We start from the raw sequence: 15,751 nt of genomic DNA, 5'->3' as shown, positions 1-15,751 counted from the left end.
GCCCTATGAGCTAAAATATTTACACTTCTAGGGACAAACTACAAGGCAATAATTCAACATATGAACAAACACTCATGCACAAATGTTAGTATTTAAAAAAAAAGTGAAAAGGAAAACTTAAAAAAATGTCCCCGAGACATCTAACTTAACTATGAAATGAGCATATAAAGAAACAACTTCAAATCACATACTTTAAGATAAATTTCTAAAATAGTGTGCCCTCAGAAAGTTATAGTTCTGAATGCTCTAAATGTGCTCCAAGTTCAAAAGAACAGCAGACCACTACAGTTAGTAAGTTTCTTATGATATAGGGAAATGTTCACAATATAATGCTGGGCAATAAAAGAGAAAATATAAACAATATGAAAACATATTCTGCCCAAGCACACCAACCTATTCAGATGATCTTAATAAAAAATGGCATCAAAAACAAAATACTGTAAGAGAAAGTGCCCTAGCGCAATGGGCAGTAGAACTCTGCGTATGTTCCTTCCACTCATCCATAGTCATAAATTTCCAAATTTTTTCACTGATACTACATTACCAAGTTAACAGGGAGAAAACTTGAAACCTGAGGGCAAAAATAAATCCACTGGATTTAACCATTCACCAAAAACCATCAACTTGTTGAACTATTAAGCACAAAATCAGACCACTCAGGATTAAGAAATGAATGAGAAGTAAAGAAGGGAAAACACATATAGAAAAAGACTATTTACACAGGACCACGTGAAGAATAAGACCAAAAGGAGTGAAATGGGCAATACACTCTCAAATATCAAAATGCACAAACCCTTTTATTCCCCTCCATGCACCCTGTGTATACAAATGGGACTACAAAACTTGATTTTATTTAAGTTTACAGATCTGATTTCTAACTGCTGTATAATATTATACTATGTCATACTCCTGTGATCACTTAAGTATGCAAACTTTGCCCCACAAAACTCACATTTTCATCTGTTAAAACTGCCATATCAAATAGCTTTAAGCACTTAAATTTATAGAAATATGGTAGATAATATGATCAAATCAGCAGAATTTAATAAATTTATAGTGTTCATCCTCAAAGAGTTATAGTTCTGCATGTTCTAGAACTATTTCAAGCTTTCAAATAACTAGCTTATCACTATTAAAAAAAAATATTTCAGTTGTTAAAGAAGCCCAGCAAAGCAAAAAACAGTATCATCTGCTGTAACCAACAGCTTTTCCAATTAATGTTCCACTGAATGTTAATAGGTATAAATGAGAAATAAAAGGGAAGGTTGTTTTATCAAATAACTTTGAAAAATGCAAGCACTTATATGTTAATGTGCACAGTGATCTCTGAGGCAGTATATTTTCCAAATTTAATCTCCTAAGTACTTTCTACATTCTAAATAAACTGAATTTGGTTACTGCTTAATTCAAAGGAGTAAGGAGTAGCTCCTAGGATCTGAAGATGATCACATGCTTGGTAGAATGGTGTCACTCATTGCTAACAGGAATAAATAAGAGAGGAGCAAGTGTGTGCAGGAGAGACATCTAGGAGGCAGTTATGTGATTCTGGAGCTCAGAAAAGAAGAGTGGGACACAAAAGTAGATTTTGACAACATGTAGGTATCAGGTGAACACATTACTGCGAACGCCTTAACCAGACAGTGCTCTCTATTTTTACTTTAGGTACCTTGAATTCAACAGACAAGGATCTAAAATTTATCATAAATATCCACTGCATCATTTGTTTATATATTTTCTCCCTCTTCCAGCTGAAATGTGTTCCTTGATTCCCAAGCACAGGAAACCTTACAAGTCGAGCACTACTATCCCACCTGGTACAAAGCAAATGTTAGCGAAACGAATGTTTGGTCATAAATGATTTTTCTTCTAAAGATCAAAAAATAATCCAATCTTACCTAATATATATCCTAACTGTATTTTAAAATATGAAAAGTGCCCTCCAATTAAACAAGTATAGAAACACCTATAAACACACATACTAAAGATATATTAAAGTTTAACTTTAGCTTGCTGTTCAGTAAAAATCAATTATTAAGCTTTGGCTTTTGAAAAGTGCAGTCAGTCAAAACACACTTCAACGTCCTTTCTAGCGTCCCTGAACAAGCACCTAAAATGAAGCGGTATGAGAGAGTAAGGCGGCATCATATCTCACCAATATAAAGTCAAGATCATGAATGCCTGGGGAAACAACACTCACTTCCAAGTATGCAAAAACATTCTAGGAATAACTCCTAATGAAAAACTCCTTATGAGCTTTTATGTGTTAAAATCCTGTCCGCTGAATAATAAATGTGTGCATTGTAAAACCAGAGCAAACTGCATTAATTAATGATGATTATAAAAGCTGTTAATTTTACATTCAAAAACAATTATTAACTTTCAAACTGTTGAAGGGGAAATACACCAACAGCTAACATACACATCAGAGTCAAACCTTCCTTCTTCAGTCTTTCCCTTTATCAGCCAGTAAATGTTGGTAATTTTTAAGGAATACAGGGCTGAGTAAGAGACTAGATTACACCACAAATCTGATATTTGTTAATTTTCTGTGTGTCCCAGCATTCATAAAATGAACTAGATAATCTTTATAAACTGTATCTACTCTTTAGATATTTCAGTTCATCCATAAGCCTCTCAAGAAATAGAGTTATTTGGAAACTTTTCATATCTTGCAACAATAACCTAGAAATAAAAGAGCAACTCTGCCACCTCAAAGTTCCTTCAGGGAAAACCTCCAGAATCATTAATATTCATGGATTAAGTCTTTTGAGACACCCCCCAGAACACTTTGTTCCTCTACTGACCTCTGGTGAAAGCAAGCATCTACTTGGTATAGCCAACGTGCAGTACAGTGCCCAAGGCGCAACCCAGGAGCTGACAAGGCTCAGAAACTGTTCCTGCACCAGAAAGTCACACTTACAAAATCTGACAACACAATTTTCATAAAATTCTACAGTGTTCTCTGTAAGTTCATTCTTATTCACTCCTCCATGACACTGATGTTCGGCCTCCGCGTCATGCTGATTCTACCAGTCACTCAGCCAGCATGTGTCCATGGTTGTACCTCTAGTATACACAGGCAAATACATACGTGCACCCTTGAGACACAGATTACAGCAATAATCACTCAATCGCCTTTTACTCAAAAAAGAATTACTATCAGACTCTAAGTTCCTCATGAATGTGAAATATGATTTGATCTATAATTAATATATATTCAAGCACATTTCTTCATACAAAATGGTACACCTGAGACATTTTTTTTAACTCCACTCTGAAGTCAAAAAAAGGTAAATTTTTTTCTGTTTGAAAAACAAAGATCACCAAAACCAAAAACCAATCACAGAAACTTTTACACCTTCACCAATAATGTAATTAAGTATCTATCCAAGATTTATGTAGTTACTTCTTTTCCAGTTAAAGACCACATTTTCAGTTTATAAATCAAGCAAGAATGTCTGTGTCCAGGTCTACAAATATAAGCCACCTGGTTCAACAAAATGCCTCCTAATCAGCCTGATTTTAAAATATTAAAATTTAAACATTAATAACACCTTATCCATTAGCTACATTTTCAAGAGTTTGAACACAGCCACAGATACAACAGCCTTCATTTTTCCGTGTATAAGATCACCTCAATTAATTATAAAGCAATCAAAACTATTCTTTCAAAACTGCCTTCTACACTGCTTCTCCTATATAAATACAAACGACAAGAGGATAAAAAAAGAGACAAGGAAGAAAGAAAGGAGAAAGAGAGGAATGAAGGAAGGGATGGAGATAGGCAGGAAAGGAAACATAAAACCCCAGACCATACTGTTTTAAGGACTCAAACATATGGGTGTAACATCCTTAATTTAACAGTTGGAGTCTTATTTAAGACAGACCACTAACATCTACTCCATAAGCCTTTACAACTCAGCTCTAAAGGGATCTGAGGGAAACATGCATTCACCCATAAAGGTGAATATTTTATTTATCTTTAACAGAAACACTTCAAATCTCACCAAAGTACCTTAGCCAATCATCCCCTTTTGAAAAGGTCAAGAACTAGCAATTACTATGCTGTATTTGTATTAATACCACTCTCAGTTACTGATTAGCAAACTGATGCCCAAAGTCAAGTCTAATAAAACCCCAACTATATCTTTGCATTTAGTGATCTAAATAATTCTCCCCACTAATGCTGTTTATCAGAAAGCTCCCCCCATTCAAAATACATCACCAGTTCCCACATTCTCTCAGACAGCCCATAGTTTTACTGTATTTCAAAACTTGAGTCACCTGTATGCATCGTCTTCTTTCAAGTCTCATATCATCCTGATGGGGTGGGGGGAGGGAGGGAAGAGTCCAGCAGCAAAACTACAACACTGTGTGAAGAAAAACAGATTATGATAAGAGATAAGGATGCAAGACAATTACCCCTAATTGAGGAACATCTAATGTAAATACAACCCCCAAAACAGAGATAAAATGACTGCAAATTTATTTGCTAACATTTATTTAAGCTTACTTGAAAATAATTTTCATTAATGAAAACTAATTATATTTATAAAATATAAAGTAACTGCCAGGGAGAATAAGTTTTAAAATCTGACTATTACCAGCAAAAAAAATCACACATTTCTAGGTATGAAATAAACTGTCAATGCTCCACTAGTCTATGTAATTTATTAGAAGAAAAATATCTACATTTTATAATCTACATCAAATCACAAATCACTTTGAATGTGAATTCACTTTTCACCGTGGCTTACTATCACAGGTAAAGAAAGTTGCTTTATAGGAACAATCAGATGTCAATCTTCCAATGTTACAGGTAAATTGAGACACTGCTCACAACTGCTCCCCTAAGCCCACAGACTCTCTTTTGCTCTCTGAGTGGCTTCCCTACTTACTGTGATTCTTTGACTTTAAATTCCTATTTATTACTTCCGCTGCTATTTCATGATTGGCCAGCAAATCCCACGACTAATGGGAAAGCAAGAGCACCGGCTCAGTGCTGTCAACTAAGAGCACACAATAACAGGCAAGACAAAGACAAGCACAGGCTGAAAACCAACAAATGAGTTTGGTCTAAAAATCTAGTTTTCAAACTGATACTGTGGAATTCAGTATTATTCCAAATGAAACAACGTTGCTTATGTTGGCCAAGTTCCCAGGCTAGCCAAAAGACATCCATCTATTGAGACAAAAAGATATTACACCAGTCATGGGCACTGGGGACTCTGCAGAAGCAACACAGAAACTTAACCAATTCTAGATCCTCTCTTTATTTGGAAAAATTCTAAAGTAGGTCGTTTTCCTTTGTTAGCACTCTCTCAACTCTTGATGCTTGCAATTCCCTAAATTTACATTGCAACACTCCAATCATCCTGCTAATATTAATAACCCTTTCCCCTGAGTACCGGTATGTTCCTAAATTACCACCCCAAAGTTCCTGTTGCCTCAATGGAGTTCACTTCAGGTATGTGACAAGAAGAAATCAACTGGGCTGAAATAATTCATTTTAACATTTGCAGTTTTCAACAACTAGCTAAATAGACCAAATAAACCCCTAATGGGTAGGATTCTAATAGTATTGCAAAATAACATTAAAAAATACTGAGACAGTGTGAGGAAAAATTTTAGTCAAGTGGGTCATAATATGGACTTGAGTTTGTATTTACTGCCCCCAAATATTTCTGCTTTTCATTTATTTCTCATCCTACTTTCGAGCCCCTGGGGTTCTTCAAAAGCTCAAAACACAGAAGAGCGGCTCAGAGACAGCAGTTTATGTGTATGAATTACTTGTAAATTAGGAACCACCTGTCTCTGAAACCATTCCTCGATTCCAGATTCCATTCCTGAACAACCACTTTTCCAGTTTAGATGCTGCTATGGTGTCAAGTAAAAACCTAAGCATGAGACCAACTGGTACCCAACTTGGGAGGAAAGGAGGATACGGACAAACAGATGAACATTCAAGCAGCGCATCAAAAGTTTTACTTGCAAAAATAATATATGAATCAAGATTAAAGATTTTTATTTCAAAAACATAGTGTTCTTATTTTTTCCCTCATAAATGGCCAGTCTTAAAAAAAATAATACAAGTCTTTATAAGTTCAGCATAAACTACGGTAAAAGAAAATGTGAAATCTATAATCTCTAGCTATGAACTAAACATTTTCAAATCCTTCAGGCTCTCAACATTATATTCTTCACCTGCAAAATATCACAATGCTATCTACACCCTGCCAACTTCAACAGCTTCAACAGGAAAAGATGAGTGGGCCAATGGCATAACGGATAATGCATCTGCCTCTGTTTATCAAAATGGTCTTACCCTAAAACTGACATCTTTTGGGGGGGGGGGGGAATCAACCATTTAATCACTTGAAAAACAGCCTTTAGCAAAGGACAAACCATCTCTACAAGTTAGGAAATTGGCTGCTGAAGTATGCTGCAACTAAACCATCATATACTGAGTAACGATAAACTTCTCAAGTCTTGACACTGGATTACTAAATAAAGATTCTAGTGATTATTCCAATGTATCCTTCAGTCTTGTCACTTTTCAAAAAAACAATGGTCTGTATCAGACATGAGTTTTTACTGACAGTAACTACATTACAGCAAACACCAAATGGACTTTGCAAACTACAGATAAAATTTTCTTTCTAAAGAAGCTTAAAAATCCAGTCATATTTTAATTTTTTTCTGAAAAAAAAAAAAAAAACCAACAAATTTTTTATCTTTTCCCCCACAAATGGAACCATTCACAAATTATGGAGCAAAATTAGATGCTAATGAAAAACATGTACTATCCTTACCACAAAAACCTCCCATAATCCTCAAAATCTTTTACAGTATGTTTTAGCTCACATTTTGCCAAAGGCAATATAATAGTCTATGAACAATCTAGGAACTGAGCTTAAGTGGTTTTTGAAGCTAAACTTACAAACCATTTTTCTAGTTGTCTGAAAATCACTGCATAAAATTAACTTACAGCCCATGTGCAGGGAGGGCTAACAGAATTTCAACAAGCTTGAGTTCTGGTGCATGATATGCTCAGGGAAGTACAGACTTGGTCTCTTGGTGTCTGTTCTTTCTTTCTCAAAAGAAGTCAGGGAGACGAGAGGGGAGGGGAGGAAAGGGAGGGTGGAAGGATATGAAGACACCTAACTGAAAGTACTATTGTGCTGAGATTTATAAAATCACTACAAATCTAAAAAAAAAAAAAAACAAAACAAAAAACTAGAGTGGCAAAACTGTGATTGAAATGAATGCATCAGCGTGATATGGCAAACCCAGATTAACTCAAGAGTTAATGAACTAAGGGCTTTCCTTGTGGCTCAGCTGGTAAAAGAATCTGCCTGTAATGCAGGAGACCTGGGTTGGGAAGATCCCCTGGAAAAGGGAAAGGCTACTTACTCCAGTATTCTGGCCTGGAGAATTCCATGGACTGTATAGTCTACGGGGTCACAAAGAGTCGGACATGACTGAGTGACTTTCACTTTCTTTCATTTAATGAACTAAATGGCAGTCATTGATGTATTTTCTAAAGACACAAAGTTTTATACTGATGGAAAACTAAAAATTGTATCTAGTTTCAAAATAACTATAGTAGTAGGGAAGTATTACAAACAGCGGGCCAAAAAAAAAAATCAGTACATACAAGCTGATACAAGCTTCAAAAGTACTGGTAGGAACTATCTTATTTCTTAAGCTGGGTGGAAGTACACAGCTGTTGCTTATTATCTTTTAATTTTATGTGCTATATATTCTCATATTAGCAATTTTAAAAATTTAACCCGCAGGAAAAAATAAAATGCAAGAGGCTTAAAAGGACAATTCAGATAATACAGAAGATGTCTACTAAGAATAAGCACACACACAAAAAAAAATAAGCTACAAAAATGAAAATAAAGTTGTGTGTGTGTGTGCTGAGTGGCTCAGTCATGTCTGACTCTTTGCGACCCCATGGACTATACAGTCCATGGAATTCTCCAGGCCAGAATACTGGAGTGGGTAGCCGTTCCTGTTGAAAGACCTAAAATTTTATTCCATGGAACAAATTACAATGCGGTTATATTCAAATTATACACTGTGACCCGCTTTCCTTATAAATTTCTGCTCATTTACACTAATAGAGTAAGGAAGTCATAGAAGAAAATGTCTTTATTTCAGATAATAATTTCAGAAGTAGACTTTCAAGAATTAAAATAGCCAAAGGAGTCATACCTAACACACAAGAAAAACAATCTATCACCCTAATTCCCAAGATCCAATGGGATACGGGGGGCGGGGGAGGAAAAAAAAACCTTTTCACTAACTGGGGATTTCAAGAGAAATCCTAAAAATCAAGAATATTTATGACTTCCTCTAGAATTCCGAGGAAATACCCACAGTCTTAAAAAAAGAAAAAAAAACTGAAACGCAAAAAGCACAAGATTTCAAATCAAAATTATGAGTAAAACTGCAGAGAAGAGGACCTTCACTATACCCCAACCACGCAGCTGAGACACACCTGACAAGCAGGCCCTCTTACTTCACCAGCGGGGACACCAGGGGTCAGACAGATCAAGCAGCCTGGCCTAAGGTCACAGTGTGAGAACTCTGGTCCCACATTAAGTTCACTTCTTTCTGCCACTGCAAGATCCTCTCACTAGGGATCACTGAAATGGTTATAAGAAAATTACAAACCTGCAAGAATCTAAGTGACTAAGCCTGATTTTAAGTCTCACCATTTACTCTTCTGACTCAACCATGCCAAACACGAATAAAATTCATAAGTAGTAAATTAATTTGTAAAAACTATTTCAGTTTAGGAGAATGAAAAAGTAACTTTCCTGAAAAGTTAGACTAGCAGAGAAATTCTGATTATAACATGTAACAGATTGCCATATATTCCTTTAAAAAAACAAAAACTGAAGACAAGTTGAGAAGAGTGTAAAAACCAAGAGTAGGTAAGTCATTTTTGCACTAAAGCCTCAGGCAAGATAAAAGAACATGAAGGACGATACACCTGGGTCTTGGATCATATGACTCCATTGGCATGTTAGAAGTGGGAGCAGTTGATACATAGGGTTTAAGGAGAGAGAAGGATGTGATTTCTCATGAAACTGAAAATAAAGAACACAACTCTGAGTAAGCATTGGAGAGAAGATTCAAGAAATAAGACCTGAGTGGATTAAATAAATAATGCCCCAATTGTGGCCACCTCAAGCACCAAGTTACCTGGCCTCTCCAGGACAACATCTGGGCTAAACTGAGACAAAATTAGGCACTGTATGTTTGGCTACAGCAATAAGCACAGGAAAACAGGAGGAAAATAACTCATAGGCATATTATCTGTAACAACGCAGAATGCATTGACAAGTATCTTTTTTAAGACTGGAGAGCAGAGACTGAGTGAGCTATCAGGGAAGCCTCATAGGAGTAGGCTATGACCAAAAAAAAAGTACTTGTACCCTGCCACTAATTCAAAACATATAAACTACCACTGATACTGTGGCCTTCCTGGTGCTTCAGATGGTAAAGAATCTGACTGCAATGTGGGAGATGACAGAATACTGGAGTGGGTTGCCATTTCCTTCTCCAGGGGATCTTCCCTACCCAGGGATCGAACCTGGGTCTCCCGCATTGTAGGCAGACACTTAACCGTCTGAGCCACCAGGGAAGTTTTTGTCTCTTTTAGTGAGTGTGCAAACAATTATGTTCACAAGATTTATACAACCTTCAAGTCTGTCAACATACCTACGTGTTTTCTCTTATATTCCAAGTTCCTCAAACTTGGATATTCAGACCACAGAACTTTTCAGGAACCTAACTTCCACTACAGGAGAGCTATCACTGTATATATACTAAGAAATATCCCATCATAAGCAGATCTAAGTTCCAGAAGGTTCATTTAAGTTAGCTGGTTGCAAGGCAACATTAAGTACTATTTTAGTTACGTGTGGAATTAAGCAGACTTCCAAAGTGCAACTTGCCCCCAGCCCACCTCTCTCTTTCAAAGTTTCAGGCCCACGTTTCTGAGAGTCCTATGAACTGAGCTTGATGTCCCAGTTATTTTCGTTTCCCACTTATTACTGCACATGACAGATATTGTATTTAATGGACACATAAGCATTTTCCTTTAATTCACTTAATTCTCAAAAATAATCACATAAGTTAAGCAGCACTATTACCCGGTTTCACAAGTGAAGAGACTAAGGCCCAGAGAAGTGAGGTTGCACAGAGCCACACAGGACTCTCTTAGAGATGAGATTCAAATTCAGCTAAACGGACTCCAAAGTTGTCGATCTCAGACCCCACATTAAACTGAGTTTATGATCTCCTGACCCTACTCTTCCAACCAAAAAAGAAGAGCAAAGAACATGTAGGACAGGAAAAAAATCCACTTCTCCCTCCTGTGTTCTCAGTTTTGTTCAATGGGGTTCACCACACCCCAGTCTCCCAAACTAAAACCCTAATAACCTGGGACCTCTTTCCTACTGTGTACCCCACATCCAATCCATGCAAATTCTCCTGTTGGGAAATTCCCTGGCAGTCTAGTGGTTAGAACTTGGTGCTTTCACTGCCGGGGCCCAGGTTCAATCCCTGGCTAGGAAACGAAGATCCCACCGGCCACACAGGGCAGCCCCCTCCACCCCAAAAAAGTGAGCTCTGTGAACCATCCCAGCAAATGAATTAAAACCTAGGGAACTGGTCCCAGAAACCTCCAGTCTATCGCCAGTCTTGGTGTCGGGAAGTGGATGGTCTCACAGGACTGAGCCCTTTACCTGTGAGGTCTGATTCTCCTGGGCAGACAGTGTGAGAACTGGGCTGAATGTTCGGACACCCTGCTGGCATCTGAGGATTGCTTGTGTGAAAAAGTCCCTCCCCCATGAAACACACACACAGACATGCTGAAACTGGGCACAGGAACCCTTTGCAAAAAGGAATTAAAAGCAAAGTGATACAAACAAAATAAATTCTCTCTCCTGCGGCTGTGCTTGCTTCCTATCGCCTGCACACCATGCACTCAGACTCTGTTCCTCAGCTCGATCCCGCTCACAAGAGGACTGGGCCTCCCCGGTGCCTCACACAGTGAAGACCTCGCCTGCACTGCAGGAGGCCCGGTTCCCTCCCTGAGTCGGGAAGGTCCCTGGGAGGAGGGCATGGCGACCCACTCCAGTGTTCTGGCCTGGAGAACCCCATGGACAGAGGAGCCTGGTGGGCCACAGCGCATGGGGCCGCAAAGAGTCGGAGGTGACGTAAGGTGAATTGAAACGGGGTGCCCGTGACCTCTCAGGTGCTGCTCTAAGAATCAAGCACTGTTGAGGCCCAGTGCATGGTGTCGCTCCTCCTTACATTTCCCTCCCTAACCTGAACAGCTGCGGTGACCGCATGCAAGCATTTTATTTTAGAAACAAAGCGTATCTGTCAGACAGAAGACCCTTAGGAAAAGTAACACCCAATCCCTGAAAGCCTGCAATCCCTTCTCATAACTAGCTTCTAAGAAATGCAATAAAAACCACTATGCTTGCTCTTTCCTTTCTGATAGCACCGACTTTTCTACGTAGCATGGTCTAAAATATTTACATATATATGTGAGTGTATACACATATAATTTAATTTATAAAATATGCATTACATATAAATAGTTTACATAAGTGCATTCATATATATACTTGGTTATATGTACTTTTATAAATTATATATAATTATATAAACCACTGAGTTTTTAATTATCCTTGAATTTCAAAAATACAGAAAAATAACAAGGTCCAGAGATAATCAAAAACACACACTATTATTAACAGTTCACATTTTCTTCCAGCAAGCCTATTACTAAGAGTAGTAAAATGAGTTTAGTCTTACTTATTTTCTGTGCTAGACCTTGGGGAACTTCAAGGAAACTGCTGTCCCCTGAAAAATTCTTACAATGTGTGGCCCTATGTTTCAGGTGCCAGCTGTCCTCCAACTGGTGCCTCTGTCACTTTGGCCCCAAAGCCAGGTGCTGGCCTCCAGTTCTGTTGTCCGGCCCCTCCGCTGGTTTTTCTAAACATCCTTCCCTCTTAGAAGGAGTATGTCAAAGGTTTGCCCAGACTTTTCATTAGCTCCTCTACCCGCTCACTCAGTATCTAGTCCAGAGCTGCAGGATGTTGGCTACAGGGCCACATTACCACCTCAACTCTTTATGCCTAAAAGGCATCCAACCCCTTCCTGACACAACTCACATTCCCATCTCTTCCCACCCCCCACAACCATTCTAGAAACTGCTGAATTCTTTAGCTACTCTAAACAATCTCGCTCAATCCTATACATTTTCAAAATGCCTAATGCCTTTCCATTCTTCTCCATGCCTACTGTATCATTCCCGGTCCAGGTCCTTATTTCACGCAATTAGAGATGCCTCATAAACTCAGCATCTCCTAGGCCAGATGGTATGCCAGTAACACTAGGGGAGGTTCCCAGAACCAGACTGCAGACTCCACTCCCAAAGATCCTGATTCAGGAAGCAAGGAGAAGGACTCAAGAACCTGCCCGGGTTTTGTTTAGTTTTTGTTTTAATACTTATTTACTTGGCTGCAGTGGGTCTTAGTTACAGCACTCAGGATCTTTAGTTGCAGCCTGCGAACTCTTAGTTGGGGCATGTGGAATCTAATTCCCTGACCAGGGATCGAAGCCCAGCCCCCCGCATTGGGAGCTTGGAATCTTAGCCACTGGACCGCTGGTGGTCTTTTTTTTTTTTTTTAAACTCTTGAGCACGACCGGATTTGGGAACTATTTTACTTAACGACAGCTTACCCCTCATCACATTTTATCACACATTTAGCTGCTGTACACAAACATCGCTGAAGCACAGACTTTCAACCTGGATTTAACGCATCTGTGACTTAGGAACATTAGTCAAATCTTACTGACCTGAACTCAAGAGCTCAGCGTGGCATTCCATAAAATGACACCCTCCATCTGCATCGATGCTCAATCTTTTCCCCTAACTAAAAGTCACCCTTTCTATGCCTGATCTTTACCTAAATCCTAGCCACTCTTCAACACCAACTCATTTCTCCCTCATCCAGCTTAAAGACACTCCAGTTTCTCCTCTGAACCTCCTTTACCTATGGACCACTATATTTTGTTAGTTATTTATGTTATGGTCTTACTCAAGCGTTATTATCTACTGCTTGGTGAATCTCAGTCTCAAATTTCTATTATATCCTAGTAGATGTTCAATGCGCACACTGGATTAATAGAATAAACAACATGGAAAATACTGCCTTGTATAGAAAAAGTGGGTTATAAAGTAGTATGCAGATATACTTATTTTTAAAAAGGAGAGAAGAGTAACTGTGTGCAGAAAAAAAAAGAACTGACAGGTTACACACAAAATGCAAACAGCAGTTATCTCCAGAAAGAAGAGCTGCAGGAAACTGTTGTTCTTATTTTCTCAAGTTTCTAAAATGAATGTGTTATTTTGTAATGAAACAAAATCTTATACCTAGAATTTTAAACCTTAGCTAAATCTTAACCTAGAATTTCCTCCTTTTTTTTGGTCGCACCATAGGGAATGTGGGATCCTAGGTCCCCAACTAGAGACTGAACCCACGCCTCCGGGCAGTGGAAGCAGGGAGTCTTAACCACTTCTGCCAGGGAAGGCCCAACCTAGAATTTTCTTGATCAATGGAAATTCGGTAAAAATGACTGACATGGGGCATTCAACACAATCCTAATACATTTGACTGATTTGTGAATGTCAACATTTCCCAACCTACACTCCAAATTCCACTGGCCGCACTAGACTGGATGTTCAACCTTAGGGATCTCACTCAGTCATGCAAATCAATTATATACTATTATATACATAATATACGTGAACACAAGCTTTCACAAAAGTATTGTTCCCATATAGTTTTCTTCATGGAGCACTGATTCACATTCTGCTTGTAGTCCTATTTTGCTTAATGTTCAATCTCTACTTTTAGAAACACATTTCATGATGAAAAATACAAAATTTATATACAAAAGCACATTATCAACAAAAACCTAGAAATACTAAAAATATTCAACACTAACAGAAAAGATGTACATTCACATATCATGTAAATCCTTTAAGTTCTTACAATATTATATTACATGAGGGAAAAAAATCATGCATTATATCTTTTTTTTTTTTTTTCATGCATTATATCTTATCAGAAAGAACTCAGAATCTTCATCAAAGCACAGTCTCAGGAAAGTAAAAGGGAAAAAAAAAAAAGAAAACGCACAGAAGAAACGCTGGAAGAAAACACATAAAATTATTAATAATGAATGTCTTTGGCTAATAACAGATTATTTTTAATTTTCTTCCTTACACTTTTTAGCACATCACAACTTTTATAAATATGCATCTTCTTTTCATAATCAGGAAAAAAAATGGTCCAAGAAATTCATCCTCCATCCTAACAGAAAAGTCACCGTGAAATCTAGCTATGGGCCACAACTATGGAACAACCTTACGTCCCCTCCAGCTTTTAAAACTCTGGTCACTGTCCACAGTGAGACTCTCCCAGAAGCGCTCTGCATTGCTTAACCTGGTGTCCAAGGCCCAAAGCCACCAGGCTCCAGAGTCAGCATGCCCTCTGACGCCTAGCGCCACTGCTTCCTAGGTGGTCTCATGTCAGGCTCTGAACTCCCAGGTGCCTAGTGTCCTCATTTACAGTGAGGATGATCCCATAAAACCGCACCGTTAAGATCACACACCATTCAAAATGCGGCACGGCAAGCACACACGACGTGTTCCCTTTGTTACACCGGCATGTTTTATACCGTCACGAGGACGCCCACCTTTCCAGTCCTATCTCCTTTTATATATGTGCTTTCCTTCAATGTCCACTTGAGCCACAAAGGACAAAGCTCATCCCCCAAGTATCACTTTCCTGCTGAAACTAGTTCCTTTCCTGCCTGTCAACACCATTTCCTAAGTCCAAGGCCAGTGCCTTCTCCTGCAGAAAGTCTCCCACCAGCACCTCTCAAGCCCACACAGCAGTACTGACACGGGGACTAGGGCCCTAACTCTGCCTCCAACTGGAGCTAACAACTGACGCGCACGATGGCACCTAGCCCCAGAAACCGGGGAAAGCCCTGCTCACCTCCCACTCCAGGAGGCCAGCTTCCTCAACTGCAGCAGACTCTCGACACTGACACCAAGAGAGGAGAGAAACAATGTCATCATCAGCAAACCACATCGCCACAAATACCTGCTTTGGGGTTGCTTTGTTGACACAAATGAGTTAAAAAAATTTTAAATATTTAAAACAAGATAATAAGCACAGTGAAGTCATATCTGCAATCTAATCATGAAACAAATGACTTGGCTAACTCATTTCCATGTGAAAGACACAAAATTGAGAATTTCTGATATAGAGAATGATATAGGAGCTAAAAAATATTTTATAGAATTATCAATTCTCTATAAATGGCTATCAACAGAAAAGGCTTGGGCATAGTTTTTGTTTCTTGTTTGGGTCTTTTTTTTTTTCCCCTGTGAAACACTAAACCTCTTTTCTAAAGATAATATTTTTAAATGTGGTGTTATTTATACTGAAAATGTTAGTAAACCAGGTGGGCAAAATAAGGACTATGGAAGCAAGAGGACAAGGACATGAGTGTTAATTACATTCTCTACTTTTACGTATGTTTGAGGTTTTTAATAACTAAAAAAAAGTTTTAATAAAATCAGTGATGTATGAAATACGTTCAGAAATACAATTTTTTAAACTATCAAATAAACGACAAA

At 38.3% G+C, this 15,751-nt stretch overlaps 1 protein-coding gene across 6 annotated transcripts in view; it reads right to left on the bottom strand.

Moving 5' to 3' along the window:
• Positions 1 to 15,751, bottom strand: part of DYRK1A (dual specificity tyrosine phosphorylation regulated kinase 1A) — a 144,290-nt gene that overhangs the window by 90,197 nt on the left and 38,342 nt on the right. For 4 of the 6 annotated variants that reach the window (XM_043474721.1, XM_043474720.1, XM_043474724.1 and 1 more), the window contains exon 2: positions 4,285 to 4,370. The exons of 1 other annotated variant lie outside the window; for it this stretch is intronic. In XM_043474721.1, the coding sequence (XP_043330656.1) occupies positions 4,285 to 4,294 (10 nt within the window). In that variant the 5' untranslated portion in view covers positions 4,295 to 4,370. Of the gene's footprint in view, positions 1 to 4,284; positions 4,371 to 15,104; positions 15,123 to 15,751 lie in introns of those variants that run through there. One more of the 6 variants, XM_043474723.1, reaches the window with a different exon arrangement.

This window comes from Cervus canadensis, chromosome 7, assembly GCF_019320065.1.
Source record: "Cervus canadensis isolate Bull #8, Minnesota chromosome 7, ASM1932006v1, whole genome shotgun sequence".
In the NCBI taxonomy this organism is placed as follows: domain Eukaryota; kingdom Metazoa; phylum Chordata; class Mammalia; order Artiodactyla; family Cervidae; genus Cervus; species Cervus canadensis.
This window is presented reverse-complemented; position numbering and strand designations above follow the sequence as displayed.